This window comes from Agelaius phoeniceus, chromosome 8, assembly GCF_051311805.1.
Source record: "Agelaius phoeniceus isolate bAgePho1 chromosome 8, bAgePho1.hap1, whole genome shotgun sequence".
Classification (NCBI taxonomy): Eukaryota; Metazoa; Chordata; class Aves; order Passeriformes; family Icteridae; genus Agelaius; species Agelaius phoeniceus.
In genome coordinates, this window is record NC_135272.1 from 19,477,858 (window position 1) to 19,497,039 (window position 19,182).

At 35.1% G+C, this 19,182-nt stretch overlaps 1 protein-coding gene across 5 annotated transcripts in view; it reads right to left on the bottom strand.

The window, feature by feature from the left end:
* Nucleotides 1-529: 529 nt before the first annotated feature.
* The window catches only part of AGL (amylo-alpha-1,6-glucosidase and 4-alpha-glucanotransferase), a 34,351-nt gene continuing 15,698 nt past the window's right edge, over nt 530-19,182 (bottom strand). For 4 of the 5 annotated variants that reach the window (XM_054638839.2, XM_054638836.2, XM_054638835.2 and 1 more), the window contains exons 14-34: nt 18,765-18,928; nt 18,145-18,246; nt 17,764-17,916; nt 17,533-17,683; nt 16,366-16,490; nt 16,143-16,255; nt 15,895-16,029; nt 15,241-15,371; nt 14,539-14,675; nt 14,150-14,283; nt 12,857-13,032; nt 11,097-11,199; nt 9,652-9,877; nt 9,127-9,238; nt 8,610-8,745; nt 7,318-7,430; nt 6,390-6,601; nt 5,749-5,846; nt 5,109-5,196; nt 4,889-5,022; nt 530-3,599 (exon numbers count right to left, since the gene is read on the bottom strand). In XM_054638839.2, coding sequence (XP_054494814.1) covers nt 3,482-3,599; nt 4,889-5,022; nt 5,109-5,196; nt 5,749-5,846; nt 6,390-6,601; nt 7,318-7,430; nt 8,610-8,745; nt 9,127-9,238; nt 9,652-9,877; nt 11,097-11,199; nt 12,857-13,032; nt 14,150-14,283; nt 14,539-14,675; nt 15,241-15,371; nt 15,895-16,029; nt 16,143-16,255; nt 16,366-16,490; nt 17,533-17,683; nt 17,764-17,916; nt 18,145-18,246; nt 18,765-18,928 — 2,861 coding nt within the window. In that variant the 3' untranslated portion in view covers nt 530-3,481. Of the gene's footprint in view, nt 3,600-4,888; nt 5,023-5,108; nt 5,197-5,748; nt 5,847-6,389; nt 6,602-7,317; nt 7,431-8,609; nt 8,746-9,126; nt 9,239-9,651; nt 9,878-11,096; nt 11,200-12,856; nt 13,033-14,149; nt 14,284-14,538; nt 14,676-15,240; nt 15,372-15,894; nt 16,030-16,142; nt 16,256-16,365; nt 16,491-17,532; nt 17,684-17,763; nt 17,917-18,144; nt 18,247-18,764; nt 18,929-19,182 lie in introns of those variants that run through there. The other variant, XR_013183247.1, reaches the window with a different exon arrangement.

Genomic DNA, 19,182 nt, shown 5'->3' on the forward strand with positions numbered 1-19,182 from the left:
AAAGAAAATGCTTGAATAGAGAATTAGAAAAAATCCTATTTTATAAAGCATGGAATGAAATGGGGACACTGCAAAACATATTCAGTATACCAGGCACCTATGCTGTGAGACTTTGATTTTACAAGGCAGAGCTGAGAAGTGAAAATGCCTTCTCCATAGTGATAGGAGTTTTACTCCAAAAGTTAATCACTGTGTCACTTGGGTATCTGTAAATCAGTTAATCAAGACTGTTGTCTTAATGAAGCTGCAATACTGTAACTGAAATTATATAAACATGCATAGCAGAAGGTCTGCTAACCCAAACCCACTTCAACTCAGCTAGGGCAGCTGATACTGACACCAACATAAGAATCTCAGATTTATGCTTTTTTCCTAATAAGCTGCTGTTTTTGTAGTAAGTGTTGTTAGCACATTTTAACATTCACCTTGAGGAGTTAACAATCTCTCCATTGTGGGTAAACTGCAAGAAGTGAACAAGCAACATCAACTGCAAAGTTTGACCTTTTTAAAAAAAAATCACAAGAAAAGGTTAACTCTGAATTAAAGAATTTTATTTTGTGCATTTCAGAAATGAATAATGACATTTTCTAAAATCAGTTGCTGCTGTGATAGACAGACATGTAAAGCTCATGTTTCCATTTTACATTACAACATGCAGTGTGAGAATGATACATTAGTTTACTTGAATTCTCAAGTTAATAATCTTTGAATAAATCAAGAGCTATTAACTGTGTGAGCATTGGTAACAATTAAGTTATTTCAACTGGGAGGAAAACCAATTCTTAATATAACATAGATCAAGAAGCACCAACTGGAACACAATGGATGCACAGTTCTCACTGAGTTATTTAGTTTAATTCTATTTTACCAATCATAAGTTTGCATTACTGCAAGTCCTTGAGTGTAAACTATAAATGATAATGATACAGCTCAGGATCAGTCAATATAAGTCAGCTATTTTTAGGGGATAATGACTTGATCTATATGGATATCAGCTCATTTTATGTTCAAAGTTAACATTGTTTTCTTCCCTCTTCATTTTTAAACTGTCTGGCTTGACAAAGTGTTGAGTAGCTTTTTGAGGAAAAAAAAAGAAAAAAAACCCAAAACCAATAAACCACCACCCCCCAAGAAAGTTAATAACCATAAATCTTACTTTTGTTGCTACTTAACAGCAAAGTCAACCAATACATATTTTTTCCCTATTTAAAATATTTGTCACTAAAACTATGCTCAACTAATCAGTGCAGAAGCAACATTATAAATGGGCATGTTTAGAAGTTTCATAACATATGTATTTTTGTGTACACAGTGGTGATTTATCTTTAAAATTTTACTATTAAATTAGGAAAAAAACCCTAGCAGTGACAAATATGCAGTCTCTATCAGCAGTGCAGGTTGCAAAACTGGAAAGCAATCTGTACATAGCATAGGAAGGTTTTGATGAAAAATTACTCATGTTTTTTTTCCCAACACTTAAAGAGTGTTATTGCCAATGAATATAATTTTGACCCCTGGTGGAAATCTTCAACAGTTATAGCTCTTAAGCTTCACTTCCAATTTTAAAATGTTTTCATGAAGTAAGAACAAATTCTTTTCTGCCATTTTGTTCCTGCTTTCAAAGCCACAGGAGCCATAAAACATACCTTGATATAATAGACAAGAAATAAGTATCCAGGAAAACAGTAAAGCTAGTGAAACAGTAGGACAGAAACTTCAATATAATTATCAAGAATTTTGGAAAGTTCAGTGCAGTATGAAAAATACTTTCTATGCCTCTTGCACATTAAAAAAATAATCTGTAGCTGACATTTCAGTAACATTTTTGATCAATTGACATTTCTTATGCATTGTGTTGAGAAAATAAAAAATTCCCAACCCATGTACTGCAGCTCAAAAGTTCAGGTATAATATAGACGTTACCCATTCCTAACTTCTAAAGACTGAACACTTGAGCAAGGGAGTTAAAATCCTTATTAACCTTTCAAGCAAAGGTTAATGAGTATATGAGTATAGCCACTTGCTACAATTTATCTCTTGAACCAGTTAACTTGCCCTTACAGTATCTACCTGAAATACATCTCCCTGAACAAGACAGCATGTGCACTGTACTTTAGACAGAATACAGAAACTTAAAAGTACAGACATGATAAAACCTTGATCTGTGTTTTAGTGCATTAAAATTACATCCTGTATTTATTTTTTCAGCATATGTTGTTTAACATTCAGAAATAGTGCTTTTGCTTTTTTGCCTTGTGGTGTGGGAGGTGTTGTCAACCTCACTCTCTGCCTGTTTATTGCACTGATGAAAAAATTGTACGAAGAGTTTAAGAATTACCAACTGCTCTCCTCTCAGTTTGTGAACCCTGAACTTAATAAGGACATGCAGGCATCCAAATATGAAAAAACATGTTTTGCATCATGTTCACTGGATTGTTCCCAAAGGACACCACACAGTATGCTTATTGTTATTGGTGCAATTTCAGAAGGTCCAGAAGCCTCATATTCTCCTCTCTGATAGTAGGCTACTATGTCTTCCCATTGTGTTAAGCATTTCTACCTGATTAATAGAGCTAGGATTTTCCCAAGAAAGAAGGGCTCAGGTGACCCTATCTCTTCAATAAATTAATTTCATAAGCAGTCAAGCACTTTGGCCTTCCCTAACATATAGGCTGTGCACTGTATGCACACTTCTTTTAGCCATGGTGAAAACCAGATATAAATGAAAAAACAGGTTTGCTATATGGCTCATGGTATTTAAATAAATCTAAAGACAGATTAACATAGGATGTTACCTCGTTATTGCTTAACTCTCAAAGTAAAGTTTTTAAAATTTTATATATAACTTCAAAAGTTGATTTATTACAGTATTCATACACTTGATTTCTGTGGTTGCTTAGTGGAGTGTTCAATTGAACACATACAGAAACATCCCCATTGTACAGTTCAATGGAGAGATAACATATTATGCCTTCATTAATGCAAGGTGCTAGAGCACAAAGCATACCAAACTTAGAAAGCTAGAGGTTAGTCTACTCCCCCTTAAGCATGCATTTGCAAAAACATCCATTTACTCTTTAAGAGACGAAGAAAAAAAACATAAGAGCTGTGCAGCTTATTTTTAGCTCAGGAAGGAGAAAATTTACTTTGTTACATTAAGATTTTGTTTTGAAAAGGCTAAAAAACCAATGCTACTTAAAATTAAGTTTGTGCATATTCTTGAAATTGCTCCTTACTAAAAGTTGCTGCATCGAGTGTGCACTGCAGTTTTATTTTATTGTCATGCCCTGATTTTCAAAACACCTAAGCCCCACACAGTTATAGGGCACAGAAGCTGCTGGCATTCAGCATCTCTGAAAGTCAGGATACAACTTAAGTGATTGTGCAAAACAGTTAATTTCCCTTGCAGTGTAAGCCAAGTGTTCATTTATGCCCAATAACAAGACCACAGAAGTTTCACCAAATCAATCAAAATAAACTTTTACAAGTCATAAAGGATTTCAAGGATAACACCAATTGACCAGGCCTGAGTTTCACAGCTAAAAGGACAATACTGCCCATTCTCATTGGTTAGTTCTGGAAGTCCTTTCCAGGATGATCTGATAAAAGAAAACAGAAATAAGTACTGTTGTTAGATTATAGGTTGAAAAAAAAAAGTGAACATTTCATTTTAAAGCCTTTTGGAAGATAAGCTCAGTAGGAAACTGAAAAGCTTGACTAAAAGTCTGCTCTGCTACAAGCATAGTATAGCCTTTAATAATTGAGACCTAATACTTTTTTCACCTGCAGTTGTTAATTGTAGTGGAAGTGTCTCTTCAAAGCAGACTCTCTGCTACTAATAATAACTGAACTTACACAACTGGTGTACTGCTTCTGTTTCTCATTCTGGTAGTTTTGCATTTGGAAGATAACAATGGCATTCAAACTATACTTTAAATTGATTATCCTGCTAAAAAGCGACAAGGGCTGGAAGACAGCGTGTTTACATAAACCTTCTTTTCCTCCTTAGGAACAAAAACTCCTCCAACAAACTAGCACACTTACAAATATACAAATAAAGCCTGTTGCTGCATTAATTATTCTGTGCAGAAACAAAGTATCAAAACAGAGAAGTAAAAAAAAAAGTACACTACTTTAATGCTTCACAAATTCTTTTTTCTTCCCTGTGTGGTCAGACAAACTCTTTTGTCATGAGTCCTGAATTACTCTTTTGGGCACAAATAAACACATGTTTCATGTGCTGCAGAACAGATTATACAGAAGAGATATCAAGGGCAAGGTGTTTTGTTTAGTTTAGTTTGTCTCAAATCCTTATTAATTAAAATAGCAAAAGAGGAAAAACAGTGTGTGGGTTTGGTTTGACGGAAAACTCCAAATGCAAGTTCCTCTGTCTCTTTAGAAAATCAAGGTTATTAGTATGACAGCTTCAGAATCCTGATTTTCTCACTTAGAACACAGTAAATCTAACAATATTTTCCATCATTTTATCTGCTGCAATTTTAATCTGTCACTACTTGCCCTCCAACTATTATGTTCTACAAAGTTTGTTTTTAAATACTTCAGTTTTTTAAAAAAATAACTCACTGACACTTTTTTCTGAAACTGATTTCTTGTATGAAATGAGATGCTAATTTTTGTGTATGATTTATTTCACCCAGTCTTAACATGGGTAAGTATTAGGAATTCTGCAATCTGTGAAAGGCACTAGATCTCACCTGTATTTGAAATCTGACTTGAGATCTGCAATTGCACATATAGCAGTCAACTTCCTATCTAGAAAAGAGATCCTCTTTATACAGTAGATCTGTACTCTTACATGCATTTGGATGGTGGATACCACTAGCTTGGTATTTTCAGTATTTTGTACCTGTGTTTGTTGTTACCTTACCTTTCAAGATGAACGTAGTGGCGAGAAAGAACATTCTTAATCATAACTACAGTTTTTGCATATATCTCTGGACCAATCAACCTAGAGAAATACAGTTTGGCACGAAGAAAATATCCAATTGGCCACAGCCATTCCTAAACAAAGAAAGAGATGATTATCAAAGCAGTTGGTTTGAAAAGATGACTACACTTTCTCTAAAATTGAAGGAAGTAGCTCTTACAGGTCCTTGGTGATAATTAAACCCTCTGGCTACATTGTAGTTGTCATTGTCAAGAGCATTATCATAGACTCCACAGTACACCATATCACTGCAAAAAAAAAAAATATGCAAACAAAGTCTTAATTAAAAATGATACACAAAAAATGAAAACAGAAATTAACCAAAAAAATTGTCATTTACATTTATTGATGGTTAAGTTAGGGAGGTCTCCAATAGGTTCTGTACTTTACATGACAGTGAAATTCCAAATAAAGTTTAAATTTGTAGGAAAATGGTTAACATCTTGAAAGGACTTAAGAGTCATAATTCTACCCTTTTACTTTTACTCAATCTGTAGTGCTGTGCACTGTATCAAACACTCTATGTCCCAAGATGCAAATTCAACATTTTTGGTATGATACCAAATTTGACTTGCTTACTGTGAGCTATCCAAAATCACCCAGCCACTGCCTATATAAAGAAATCAATTACACAGACTTCAAAACAATTGTTCTGGATGTACTTCCTGCAGCCTTATTTCATTGGTATAAGTGAAGATTTCACACCATCACCACCACCCCTGCCCTACATCAAATAATTCCTACTGTTCTGTTTATTGTCTTTAGGAATTACCACTTGATCTTATCTCTACTGTACTTACTCTGGGTCTAAGGTTTTCATGCCTAATGGACCAAGAAGCTTTTCCTCTGCTATCTGCAAAGCTTTCCAAGCTCTCTCAGGTGTAAACAACTCAGGGGCCTAATAAAATAATAAAGATTTAATGAATAATGTCTGTGCATAAACATAGATAAGGCTGTGTATACAAATGCAGAAGACAACAAAAAGCCTGAGTTTCGCATTACTGAATCAACTTCTGGAACCTGAAAGTCAGAGTAAGCAAGAACACAGAAGGTATCCAGTTCTTTTTTCAATTTTGATTTTATTTTATATACCCTTGACAAATATCACTGAAGCTCTTTACAAATCCAATGAAGACAAAGACTTTGTTGGATTTGTTAAGAGCCAATTTGATGGGAAAAGCAGCCTCCCAGACCTAGCCATGAAAGATATTCTGAATACCGTGAATACAGAAAATTGGCAAGTCCTGTCTTGATATATTTTTAGGACATAGTCCAAAATTGATGAATATTAAAAGCATGGAAAAAAAGCTGCTTTCGAAAAGTTATTCCAAGCAATGTATGCTCCTGATAGAATGCCATGCAGACATAGTTCAGTTATATAAAAAACTAAGGTAAGGTTGCATTTAAGTGCAAAGCCCTCCTCCCACTTGCCCACACTTACCACAACCATTGCTATTGGAAAATTTGGCCTGAGTTGGTAATCACACCATGGACTCGAAGCTCCATAGCTGTCCTTATAAATTCCACGTTTGTGTACAAGATTTGGGTGTTTTTCATCAGGATCTGCTGGATTCTCAGAGACAAAGAACAGCTTTTCAAAGTGCCCTTGAATTTTCCTGTCCCACTCATCGTATGTGATAATCTCCTCCTTTCCTGCAAGATATTATACACTGTTTTAATTTTCTGCAATCAGCCACAGCAACAACAGCAGAAGTATGCTGCTTGAACTCCTGACACTTAATATAACAGGAGCAGACCAAGAGCACCTCTCTCAGTTTGTGATTCCCTACCTTTAGGCCAATTGTACAGATCACAGGAACAACAGCTCAGTGAAATTTCTAGTGATACTAACGCAACATCAGAGTCTGCACAGGGTACATATTCACTTGGGCTGGCTAAGCTTGAAGTAAATTTGTGATTAGAAGAGTACTCCCTCCAAAAGATAAGGGACTTCCTACGATATTTATGTAAATATTCCCAGCAAGGGGTTTTCTGTGTTATGAATACTGGGGGAGGGACAGAAAGATAACATAAAGTATCCTGCATCATTTTACTTTGCATTCTTGTAATGAATAATGCAATCATCATAATACACAGCAACCTCATCACTTATACCCATTTTGAGAAAAGGTATTCAGGCTCTGAAATTCCTTTGTAATCTACAGAATAAACTATCTGAAAGATTGAGAAGACAATATAAACATCTAATAATTTTATACTGACAAATTGATTTTGATCATACAAGATACTTTCTCAAGTTTTTGCCCTTTTACCCCTAAATCTTCTTCTGAAGTTATATGGTTACTATTTCATTGTTTTAGTTATTTTTATACCCCAGTAATACAATTATGAGATGTGCCTGTTTTTACCATGTCTTTTTACAGTGACTCCACGAAATGGAAATATGTTTTTCCCAGATAAATCCATCAACCAGCGAACAGCCGACTTGCACAGGCCAACCATTTCCACAGCAGAGCCATCTCTAAAATAATAATGATAAAAAACCCTCATTATTTACTTTAAGAAGGCTATTAAAGCTCAATAAGTAACTGAAACAATTAAATTCCTAAGTCTCTTATTTAAATAATTTCTTTTTTCTTATTTTCCTACTATTCCTCTATTTCTCAGTCAAGGAATGAACTTCATTGTAAACTGGGTAGCAAATTATCTGTTTGTGTCCAACAGCCTTATTTAAAGTGGTATTATCATACCCACCTAATTAGCACAAATGGAAGATAATTTTATACCAGTGATTAAGAACATGAAAAAAGGATCAACCCCAAATGTGGTCCTCTGATGTTAAGACTGTTCAATACAAAGCTTCTCAACTGCACACACACTTCTGTAACTTAGGTAACAGTTCTGCCATAAGAGATTACTCAAGTCAAAAGTGAGGGATTGAAATTAGGACTAAATGCACTTCTTGGACTTGCTTCTTTTTTCAGGTAATATTCATGTAATCAGTATATGCAAATATTTCATATTGTATCATACTCAGCTTTACTGTCTACTTGATGGAATTTTCTCTCTCATATCACCAACACAGCTTCTTTTGGAAAGTACCTCAACCGCTCTTGGTTCCCAATTAAAATCCTCAACTTGTCAACAAGGTAACACTTTCCTCAATTCTTACCCATTTATGGCAATTAATTTGAAACTGATACTGTACTAAATTCAAGCAAGGATGCCTGCAGCAGTTTGCTAGCACATAATAAAGAGTCTATGTCAAAATGCTTAATCTCAACACTTAAAATGTAGATGCTGTAAATATTTTTGAATTCAAACTTAGAAGCATTCAAACAACACAATTATCAATATATAACTCAGATGAGAAGTTTGAATAACAAAGTACTGCTAGTACAGCAAGTATACACTATTTCCTAAATTATATTTTACTACCTGAATTCAGAAGTCAACTCTTGGCATGGAGCTAAGACTGTGACAGAAGCCATGGGCTTCAGCCAAGAACACAGCTGCCCAAGAACACAGCTTTCAAATCAGCACAAAGAAAAAAAAAACCATAATCATTTTAGTAGGTGGAAACATTTAGAACATTTGAGAGATAACCTCTCAGATGTGTCAATAGAACTCATAGGTTCTGCAGAAGAATTCAAGTTAAAAATAAATTTAAAAAACCCTCCCTCAAGCCGGGCTTTCATACCTTGGAGTAGCTGGAATTCCTGTGTTGCGAGCCTTGTCGCTCTCTCCCATTTTATCCATCCAAGTGCCACAATTGAAGCGGTTCCCTCCAAAGACAAAGCCAGTTTCATGGTCAATGCCTGCAGTTACATTAAAACCTGACAAGAAAGAATATCAGGTGTTAAGTTAATTTTTTTAGGCAAAACAAAATCTCAAGTACCCACACCCCCAACCCAAACTTCCTAACAAAAAGGCCTTCCAGCAAGAGACCTGAGGTAGGTTTCTGAAGGCAACTGTACTTTAAGTGAAATTTTAAAGGTAACTTGCACCATAACATATGACCAGTTGCTAACAATAAGCTATTATTTAGGCACTTCAAGAATATTACATATATATATATAAAGTAATACAGTTTTAGTTACAATAAATATGTATTAAAAAAAATTCTCAATAGAAAGAGAAAATAAGAGGAAAAGGAAATACAAAATATACTCATCAACTTCTGCTGTTTTGCACAGCAAATGTTCTGTGTATGTTACCTTCATCTCTCATTTTTTGGTCAATCTGAGGACCAGCATTCCTTTCTCGGAAATTTATGCCTTCCATATGTCGTTGCATTGCTTCCTGTATTACTTCATAAAGTGGCTGATCCTAGATTCATTACATGTTTGGATGACATGTGAAAAGCAAGATGAAAAATGAGTAGAAAGCATTTCTTAAACCTCTAGTTTATATGATATTCCAAAGCAACTCCCACACCATCAAACATTTTCAAGTAGCATTCTTGGCAATGGCAATAACATTGTATGCAACTTTTCATATAAACATTTTTTCAAGACAAAAAGCAACAAAAAGATTTAGAAGCCGATGGAATTTTTTTTTGTCCTTGCACTTGGTCTAATCAGGTGATGCAAGGAGTGCCTAAAATGTGGAATTCTTGTGCTATAATCAAATTTCACCATAAATAGCAGATAGCAACAGGTTCTTGTAGCTAGAAAAAAATTACACCCTTTCATTAAAACATTATAGTTTTGTTAAATAATTCAATTAGAAGAATTTTTTACCACAGTGCCTGCAGGCTGAGGAGAAGAGTCATCTCTTGGGTACATCCTAGAAACAGGACACCTGAGAATGTCTAATCCATTGGGAACAATTTTACAGTACTCCTGGATGCACTGAAGCCACCACCACACAGCATCACGACAGTTGTATCTGGCATGTGTCCCCCCACCGAGCAGATTGGGAATGAGACCATGTCTTAAAGTCCCAGCAAATGCTAAAATGATGTTTCTAGAACAAAAGAAAAATCACAGTCTTGACTAAGTTGCCTTCAAGGCCATTGTTAGACCAAGTATCAAGTACAAAGCATACAGGGTTATGATAATAGCAAGAAGACAAACAGCATTTTAAAGATAGATTCCAAAAGTTTGCTGTTGAAAGCTACAAATTACTCAATTTAGCATGAACTTCTTTTACAATAAAAAACCACCCATTCCGTAACAAATTCCTCAACATGAATACATTTAAGTCAGTTTGTACAAAACATACATCATCTATTCATATGGAAAAGATGATTTGCTTTTTAATAGTTAGTGATATGGATCCTAAATCCAAATCCCATTGAGGTCACAGGGAAGGTTTTTAATGACCTTTTATATGATTACCCTGGTATCCATTCTGATGGGTGGGGTGGAATGGGGACGGAGGGCAGGAGTAGATGGGAAATTCCTATTAAAATACAGAGAGGTGACAGCAACTGAGGTTATGAGAAGTTTCATTTGAGAACCGTTGCGCATACCTTGCAGAAAACACAGATTCCAACTAGCTTTAAAAGATCCTAGTTGACTGCAGATCTCTCTGCATGACAAAGCTAACAGTTGGCCAAATGTACAGCAGCATAAATACATGCTGATTTACACCAATTAATTTTTATGTTTCTATTATGTGCCAAACTCCATTCAAATTAATATTAATCAAAGTACCAAATTCATCTGGCTTATGTCTGGCTCATTTGTCAGGTTAAATATTTATAGCTACCAGGTTACAACAATGCACAATTAGTTCATATCTAGTATCAACAGACCAATACTTGCAGTTACAAAAAAAAATTAAAGACCTGCATTCATGCCTTTCTGTTTAGAACAGTATTCTCTTTTGCTACTTCAAGTTTTTACATAAACAACTCTGAAATTATTGCTCAGCAAGAATGATGCAAGTACTAGTGAAACAATCACTTTGTTTAAGGACAAACAGTAGCACTGCTGGAGTTAAAACTATCTCATCTCTACAGAACATCAGCTTTGTATCAGTGCTAAGAAGGCAAAAGACTATTTGAGTAGTATTTTTAATCCCACTTAGAGGGAGCTCCCAAGTATGTCTAGTGTCATTAAAGTTTTATACAGCACATCAAGTGTTTCAAACATCTTGTCCATCAGCTCAGGTTTTGAGAGCATTGCTTTTTTTTAAGTGCCTACAAAGCCAACAAGAACCAAGGCTATGCCAGTCTTACCTTGCTTCTAGATAGCGCCCAGTAACTAACAGTAGCCCTCTTAGTGCAATAAAAGTATCCCTTCCCCACGAACGAAAAATTCCAGAAGAAAAGTGAGGTAAACCTGAAAAGAAACATCATTATTCATCTAATTAATTGATATAGCAGAAATCTCCAAGCACACATGTATAAAATAACCAGAAGTAAAAAAAAATCCTCATATATAACATTTTCCTAGATTAACGTATTTCAAATAAACAATCACCTAGACTGAGTTCTTGATAAATACATCCTACTCTAGAATAATGTCTTCTAGAATTTCAAGATCACACAAAACATTTCTCATACCACTAACAGTGACGTTTTAATTTTTATTAAATCACCTGGCAACTTAACCAAAAGTTAATTAAAAGAAACAGAAAGAAAATTAACCAAAAAATCAGAATTACGATTGGAACATTTTGTTGGAAAGAGTTTATGCAAGAGGGTTGTGGCATCTCAGCAGCATAAAGGGGATGAGACTGTTCTCAGACACTGTGAAAGACATCCTGCTTCTCTTTTCCAGCAGCTTAGACATCTACATTTTACTGCAGACATTATAACATGCAGCTTTAGGAATGATCCTACTGATAAGGCATAATAATTGCAACAGTAACATCCATACTTGTCTTTTCTGCCATTTCTTTCCTTTCATGATCTATTAAACAGAAACTCCACATGGCAAAGTTTCAAACCAGAAGTCTCTTGTGCATGCTCGGTCACTTTAACAAAGTATTTGCTAATTCTCAATTATGGCCTCCACATCTCTGCAAATTTACAGTATATGGCAGCAGCACTTGAGAATGACAATCTGTATACAATTTAAAAATCTCAGGCACATCTACCAGTGAGTAAGTGAAAGGAATATTTAAAACCAAACCCTTCAGTATAATTAATCTTTATGACCAGTTTAAGGGAACACTGTGTCTCTCTGCTTCTAGGTTACACTGAAGCAGGCAGATGGAATGTTATTAAAATCCAGAAACTAAGAGCAATAAAGCTACACAAGAATGATGGCAAAAAGAAGAAAAGCACTCCACTGAGAGAGATGCCACTGCATCTGTGGATGCTTAAAAGTTTCCATGGCTTCAGAAAAGGAATGAGCCAACTCAGAACCAAAATAAACTCATTCTAAGCCACAGGAGATAATACTTTGGACATAGGCAAATGCCCATAGGAAGATTGCCAGATGCTGGCAGAACATTTGGAGGTATAAATACTACTTGCTGACTGCTTTTATGCTCTTTCCTTTTGGAGACAGTTTTAGATCAGGAGTTCTGGTCTGCTAATAGTTCTTTCTGAGAATGTGTAAACCATAAATTCACTCTTGTTTCTGTATTAAAATTCACTTTTTAATTTCACATTTATAAAAGACAGACTAAAACCCCTTATGATAAGTATACTTATCTCGAACAAGTCTTCTGGAAAGGAACACAACGTTTTTTAGAACTCTGTATATGGTAACAGCAAATATAGCAAGAAAAGTCTCTAAATAAAGCATTTATACACAAAGCTCTCCTTCCCAACCTCCATTACTACTGCTAGAGAAAACTCCCATACTTTTAACATGAGCAAATCTTTACCTTAAACACAAGGCAAAGTGAGTGAAATTGCTACATTTTATACACCATTTCTGACATATGGCTCTCAAACATGATGCAGAAGATTTTAATATAGTTACTGAAAGCAATTTAACTGTTTTGGAAGACTTATTTTTTTTTTAAAAGGTTTTTCTCACTTACCAGCTGCCAAGGAAACACAACATTGTTCTTTCTGATTTGTAATCTCATTCAGCCTATAGGGAACATCATGTAAGGAAGGAGACAGATCTGGCAGACAGGGGTATTTTCCTATCCCACATAACTGAATGGAACCCAAGGAAAGGTGTTTAACAAATGTTGATCCATTCTGCACAAAGCTGTAATTCAACAGAATTAAATTAAAATAACTTTGCATTCAACTATAGCAGTCTATAAAATGTACCCTTTTTCATTTACAGAAGGCTATGACAAGCATTACACATAAGAAATTAAAAAAACTAGCAATGAACTAATACTAGCATTTTGCATTAACTGATTTTTTATCTAAGATTTAATTTGTAAACCACATATTTTCCTAAAATGGGTGCCCAATGTTAAGAGTCAAATCTTAATTGATTACTGCCATGGAAGTTTTTATAACATGTACTTCTACAAAACAGTTAAAAACAAGAAGTTGTTTTGCTTTAGTTAATGCCTATACACACCTAAGATTTCAAAAATATGATAAAAAATATTTTACTATGAACAAAAGTTTGTCAAAACTAGTCAGTATTTTTAAAGTTCATATTTTTACATATATATACAAAAGGTGCAAATCAAAAAATCTGTTAAGGCATTCCCTGAAATAGTTGATCTCCATTCCTGACTAGCTGATCTCCAAGCATTTTTTCAGAAAATGCATTACGTTCCATGATTGCACAGCCATACCAGATTCTATTCTCATTTTAACGTCCCTGTTTTTACAAAACATATCAAACAGTATTGTCTTGTTCAGTATAGTCATAGCTACAATGAAGCCTCCATGAAATGAGTCTCCCTTCCCTCTGCAAGAGAAAAGAAGCAGACTCTGACGCTATTTCAAAAAGTAAGCAGAGTGCTCAGGTAATGGAGAGTAATAATGAAGAAGTATTGAAGAAGGCATCAAATACAATCTGGTATTTTCTTAGTTACCTGAACTTTAAGGAATCATTCCATTGGTACCAAAATTATGGCCAAAGAAAAAGCTTCCAAAGCTTGGCAAAAAAGATGCTGGCTTAGGGTTTCCTCCTCCTACTGTGCAATCCCAACAGTAGTTATAAATTAAAACCCTGGATAGATGTCTAAACACTCAAGTCTTCCAAACCACCACCGTTAGAAGATGGATTTGATAATTCTCTATCAATTTTCCCTTCTACATTAGAGGACTATGAAAACATTCAAATTGCATTCTCCAGCAGATAAAATTTTATAAGTACCCAGATGCCTTTATAGCTCTGATAAACAGGCCAAGCATACCTCGACATCTGATGCCATGCCACGTCCAGAAGCGTTGTGTATGCTCCCACTAATATGGCATCAAAGTAACATGGGATCAGGTAACGTGGAATTCTCTTTAGGTACACAAACATGGCCTTCAACCATTTACCAGCCTAGTAAAATACAACAGAATTAGAACTTGATCCATCCAAGTTCAAAAGCCAGTGCCTTCAGGATCCATATTGTTACAGTTTTTGTACATGTATTACACCCCAGTTGTGCTGTACCCTACTGCTCCAAACTTTCTCAGAGTTAGGAAATATGTTATAGACAGTCTGAATTAAAAGAAAAAAAATTATTAGTAATTGGAAATGAAACTAACTAGCAATTTAAAACCCTGAAGTTACCAAATAAGTATTTTTACTCACTTCTGCACAGGCTCCAGCACGTGAAATCAGACGATTACTGACATAATCAATCATCCAGTCTCCAGATCTTAAATTATCACAAAATGGATGACCCAAATCATTCTTTGGTCTAATGTCTGCCATCACTGACATTAACCCTGAAGATACAAACCCAACTCTGTATTAAAAGACATTATCACAAATAGCAGTTACAATGCAGGAGCAAAAGGTACATAGCAACAGATGCTCTAACCGGATTGCTTCTCTCCATCTGCATAACAAGCTACAACCCAATTCTAGTTTCCTCAGCATAAATCCTAGAAATTTATGAACATCTTTGCAAATAACTAGCATGATGGAATTTGTATGTTTGATAAATAACAGACACTCCTCAGTAATCTACTAACAGCTCAGGTTAGATTAATGCAACTTTTCACTGGAAGTATATTTTTCTTTTACTTTAAAAGTCAAGGCACTGGTGTTAAAACACATCCTGGGCTACAGTGTTCAGCTTCAAAGCATTGAGAGAGAGGGGTTTTGTTCTAGTATGAGATTTCCTGGGTACAACACCAATTAGTAGCAAGGTCAAGCAGAAAAAACCTAATTTTTATACCAAACAATGGCAGCAGCAACACAACAGCATTATTGTGTGATGTGATCTAAATTGAGCAGTTCTCATTTACTTTTTTTACTTGACAGAAAAAATAATGCTGAAACTATTACCTTGGAGGCCTGCATACTTTAGGGGTGACCAGTTTGGTATATTGTAACAGCCTCCACCATCTTCCTGTTCTTCTGCCTCACATCTATACAGCACTTGATTTAGTTCAGCCAAAGTTAGTTTAGATGCAATTCTGAAAATACAGGGGAGAAGAGAATAAAACCCAAAATAACATCAGTAAGGAAAGAGGGAAAGGATTTCACAAACAATTCTCATTTCAGACTTAAATTAAAATACTAAAATATATACAGTTCTCTCAATACTTCATCTTGGAAATTAGGAGCCTAATTTTTCAGGTCTTCAAGATGCTCCCAGATGTTTCAATGTTTATTTAGAAACACAGTATTATGTTCAAAATCACACCCAAACAATCACACCCTAACACTGAGAAGTAGACTTTTTAAACAGTCTACTGACCTTGTTAAAAAGTCTACTTTAGGCAGCAATTACACAAACTGGGAAGTTTTTCAGTATTAGCTCCACTTACTATTACACATATAAGAAGACCTCTCATAGTTTTCATTGCACTCTGACAATTCAAACTCCACCTGTATCACCACCACCAAAACTCAACAACCCCCAGTAGATGTACATAATATTCTCAGCTCCTCTAGTAGCTCTCTCGGTTCTAAGTCAGAAACTTAAAGAATACTTACGAAGAAAATGGTGTTTTTAATATTGGTGCTGAGTGATCATCAGGAAGACTTCCAGATTTAAAATGAGAGCTGAACTGGATCAAATGATTGCGGAGTATCCCCACAGCCTCTTGTGCCTTTGGGTCCAGACTAACTCTGTACATAAAAATGCACATCTTATAGAAATACAGCACTTAGAAGAACTATTCTCCAGTCTCCTTTCACACTTTTCAAACCCACACAGCCATATGGCAACGATAATAACATACCTGAATACTATTACACTTCCTGGTGTTAATCTTTCAAATTCTATTTCTTGAACGAATTCATTTGGCCCTTTTATAGCAGTTCCAGCTTGCTTTATGATTTTACTCTCTTTTATCTTAAAAAAGAAAACAAATTTGCAACTGAAATCCACTGTCTTTTTTTCTAATACGAAATATGACAAATTAAAAAATATTGTATCAGAACATAGTGAAGGAGGCTAATTACCTGGATATGCTCTCTGAGTTCCACTGTGAAATTAGGCAATCCATTTATAAAATGTGTATCTTTTTTGTAAGGACTAGCACTTCTCTCAATGGTCCTTGCCTCAAGTACTACTTCATCTATTTTTCCTAGAAAAAGTTAAACCATGTTGCAGCTCTTAGGATATTTGAAATGAAAAAAGTGATTCTTTTGAAATTATGAAACAAAAGCTAAAATGAAAAAGCCAAATATTCAATAGACAAGTCTCTGTCGCACAGGAGAAGAACAGAAACATATTGCAAGTATTTCAAATACCTATAAATATTCTTTACACACTCATATGCTGTACTATATTTAAAATGGCAATTTTTGTTATTTTATAATAAATTAATCATAAAATCAGATGTCTTTTACTGGTCATCAGCTTTCTTAATTTGCCTATTGTCTTTTAGGAGACTATGCTAGACTGCTTTCCAAACTGCAGCTACAGGTGGTTTATCTTTAAGCGGTAACAATTTATTATTAATATACAAATTCTAATTTTCTGTATCCTTCAAGTAATTCACAGACATAAGGTATGCAAGTCTTGTAAATAACTTAAAATATAATGCGACTGATTTTAAAACAAGCACACAGATGCACTCAAAAAATTAAGTATATTTAAAAAGCCACTTTGGAAAGCTTCTCTTCAGAAACATTTCCAGGTAATGCATACATATACTATGTATTAATATATGCAATGCATACATATTGTCTTCACATTAACTTATTCAATACAGAGATTTATCAAGATATATTTTCAAGCTACAAAACCACTATATATATTTGAAAGCTGAACAACAATCGAATCAATGAATAGGATAAAAATTTAACCTTTTTTCCCTGTATAACAGAATAAACAATAATCCCCCCAACTCTGTACAATTACTATGAACTATTACTAGTTCACAAACAAGACTATAACCCCCCTCCCCTCACGGGGAACTTGCAGCAGGATTATACTCAATATGAATGTTTCTGAAAACCCTAAGCATTGCAAGTCTGTTATTGGTTCTTAAACCACTTTTGGGACATATATGTTAGTACATAAATAAGGAGTGTTAAATATTGAAAATTCTCATACGGATTTCGTGAGCATGTGCTTTGAATTTTTTGTACATGACAACAGCTTTTGGAAAGAAGTCTGTTTACCTGGGATACACATTTCAGGTACTTCTTTACTGTAGAAACAAGTTTTAGGATCCCTGAAGGCAGTTCGACACACAGCCACAACAGACTGGTGTGTGTTAGGGCAGTGTCTTGTCACTGCAACTATATCTTCATCAACTTGATCCACATACACCTAGAAAAGACATAACATTGCAACTGTGCTCACTTAGAGCACACATATGAAGAAATTGCAGTGTTACCCTCACTTCTTGCCTGATTAAAGCCTTTAGCCCCCAGCTCCTGATGCAGCCTGTTTATGGCCAGCCTTCCTGCTAGAATTCCTGTTTGGAAATTAACTTCACCAGAGGTCAGATGTGCTGCTGAACTCCATTTTGAATAAAACCTCTCTTCAGATACTACAGAGATCTGTAAAAAAAACCAAATTTAAGCAAATATGAAGTACTCTGGGAAATAACCACACCTTGAGGTCTGAACTGTAGAAAAAAATTCAAATTTCCTATGAAGCTACACAATCTGAAATAATGTCAGTCAGCAAGCTACTTGGGATTCCAAACAACATTAAAATATGTGTTCTACGATGAGAATAAAAGGTATTTTTAAAGATAGCTTAGGAGTTGAACTGGAGACACGTACCTGGTGTGGTACTAGTTCATCATAGCCTTTGGTACTTCCTGTAGCACAGCATGCCATGGAAACAATCATTGCACTAGGAAGAGCATCATAAGCAGATCGGTGCTACATCAAAAAATATATAGGTAATGAATAGTGAAACCAGGAAAATTCAATTCTCCCAATTCAACATACAGAAGATGCACTCAATCTAATAAAGGAAATGCTAATCCCATGGTCATCATTTCCTCAATTAAAATACAAATTATTGGAGAAAATTTCTACAAATTAACTAAGAAAAGCAACTTAGAAAAATCATCAAAATAAGCACTCCCTGCCCACCACCTCCTCTCATTCCTGCCTGTAAACAAGCTCAGAAGAACAGGTCAATAAGCAGCTGGATGGAAGACTCAAATCAGTTTATTTAGGAACTTTATATACTTCTCCCTTGAAAGACAAAGTCTTAAATGTCAGAAGGTATTGCTACAAATTTTTTTTCTCTGCATGAAAGCTTGAGCTGAACTGCATTTGTTCTAAATATTGTTCAGGATATCCAGATTGCATCAAGCCCTCCCACAGTTCGGAAATATCACTCCTGAGAATATTAAAGGTAATTTTTTTGTTGTTGTTGTTTACGTGCTCACCTGAATTGGACATTCATTATCGTGAGTGATATCCATAAAGAGTGCATGAGCAATAGCTGGCATCAAAGGCCTCAAACGTGGCTGAACGAAAGATCCCACAGGCTCACCTCCAAAGCGATAGACCAACCTCCCCTCTTCGTGGCTATTGTAGGCAGTCATGGCCTCTACAGAACAGAACACCTAAGTGTTTGCATAACAATAACTACCACACACACAGCACTCACAAAGATGTTAACGTGGCATTTAGGAGTTGTTATTTTGGTGTGTTCAATCATAAAAAAAACCCAAAACACATATAGCTATATTCTCCAGTGTGGAAACACAGCCTTGGGATATTCAATTTACTATAACAGATTAAGGAAGAGAAAGCTAATCGGAAAAAAAGGATTAAAAAGCAGAGATCAAGCTATTTCTCACA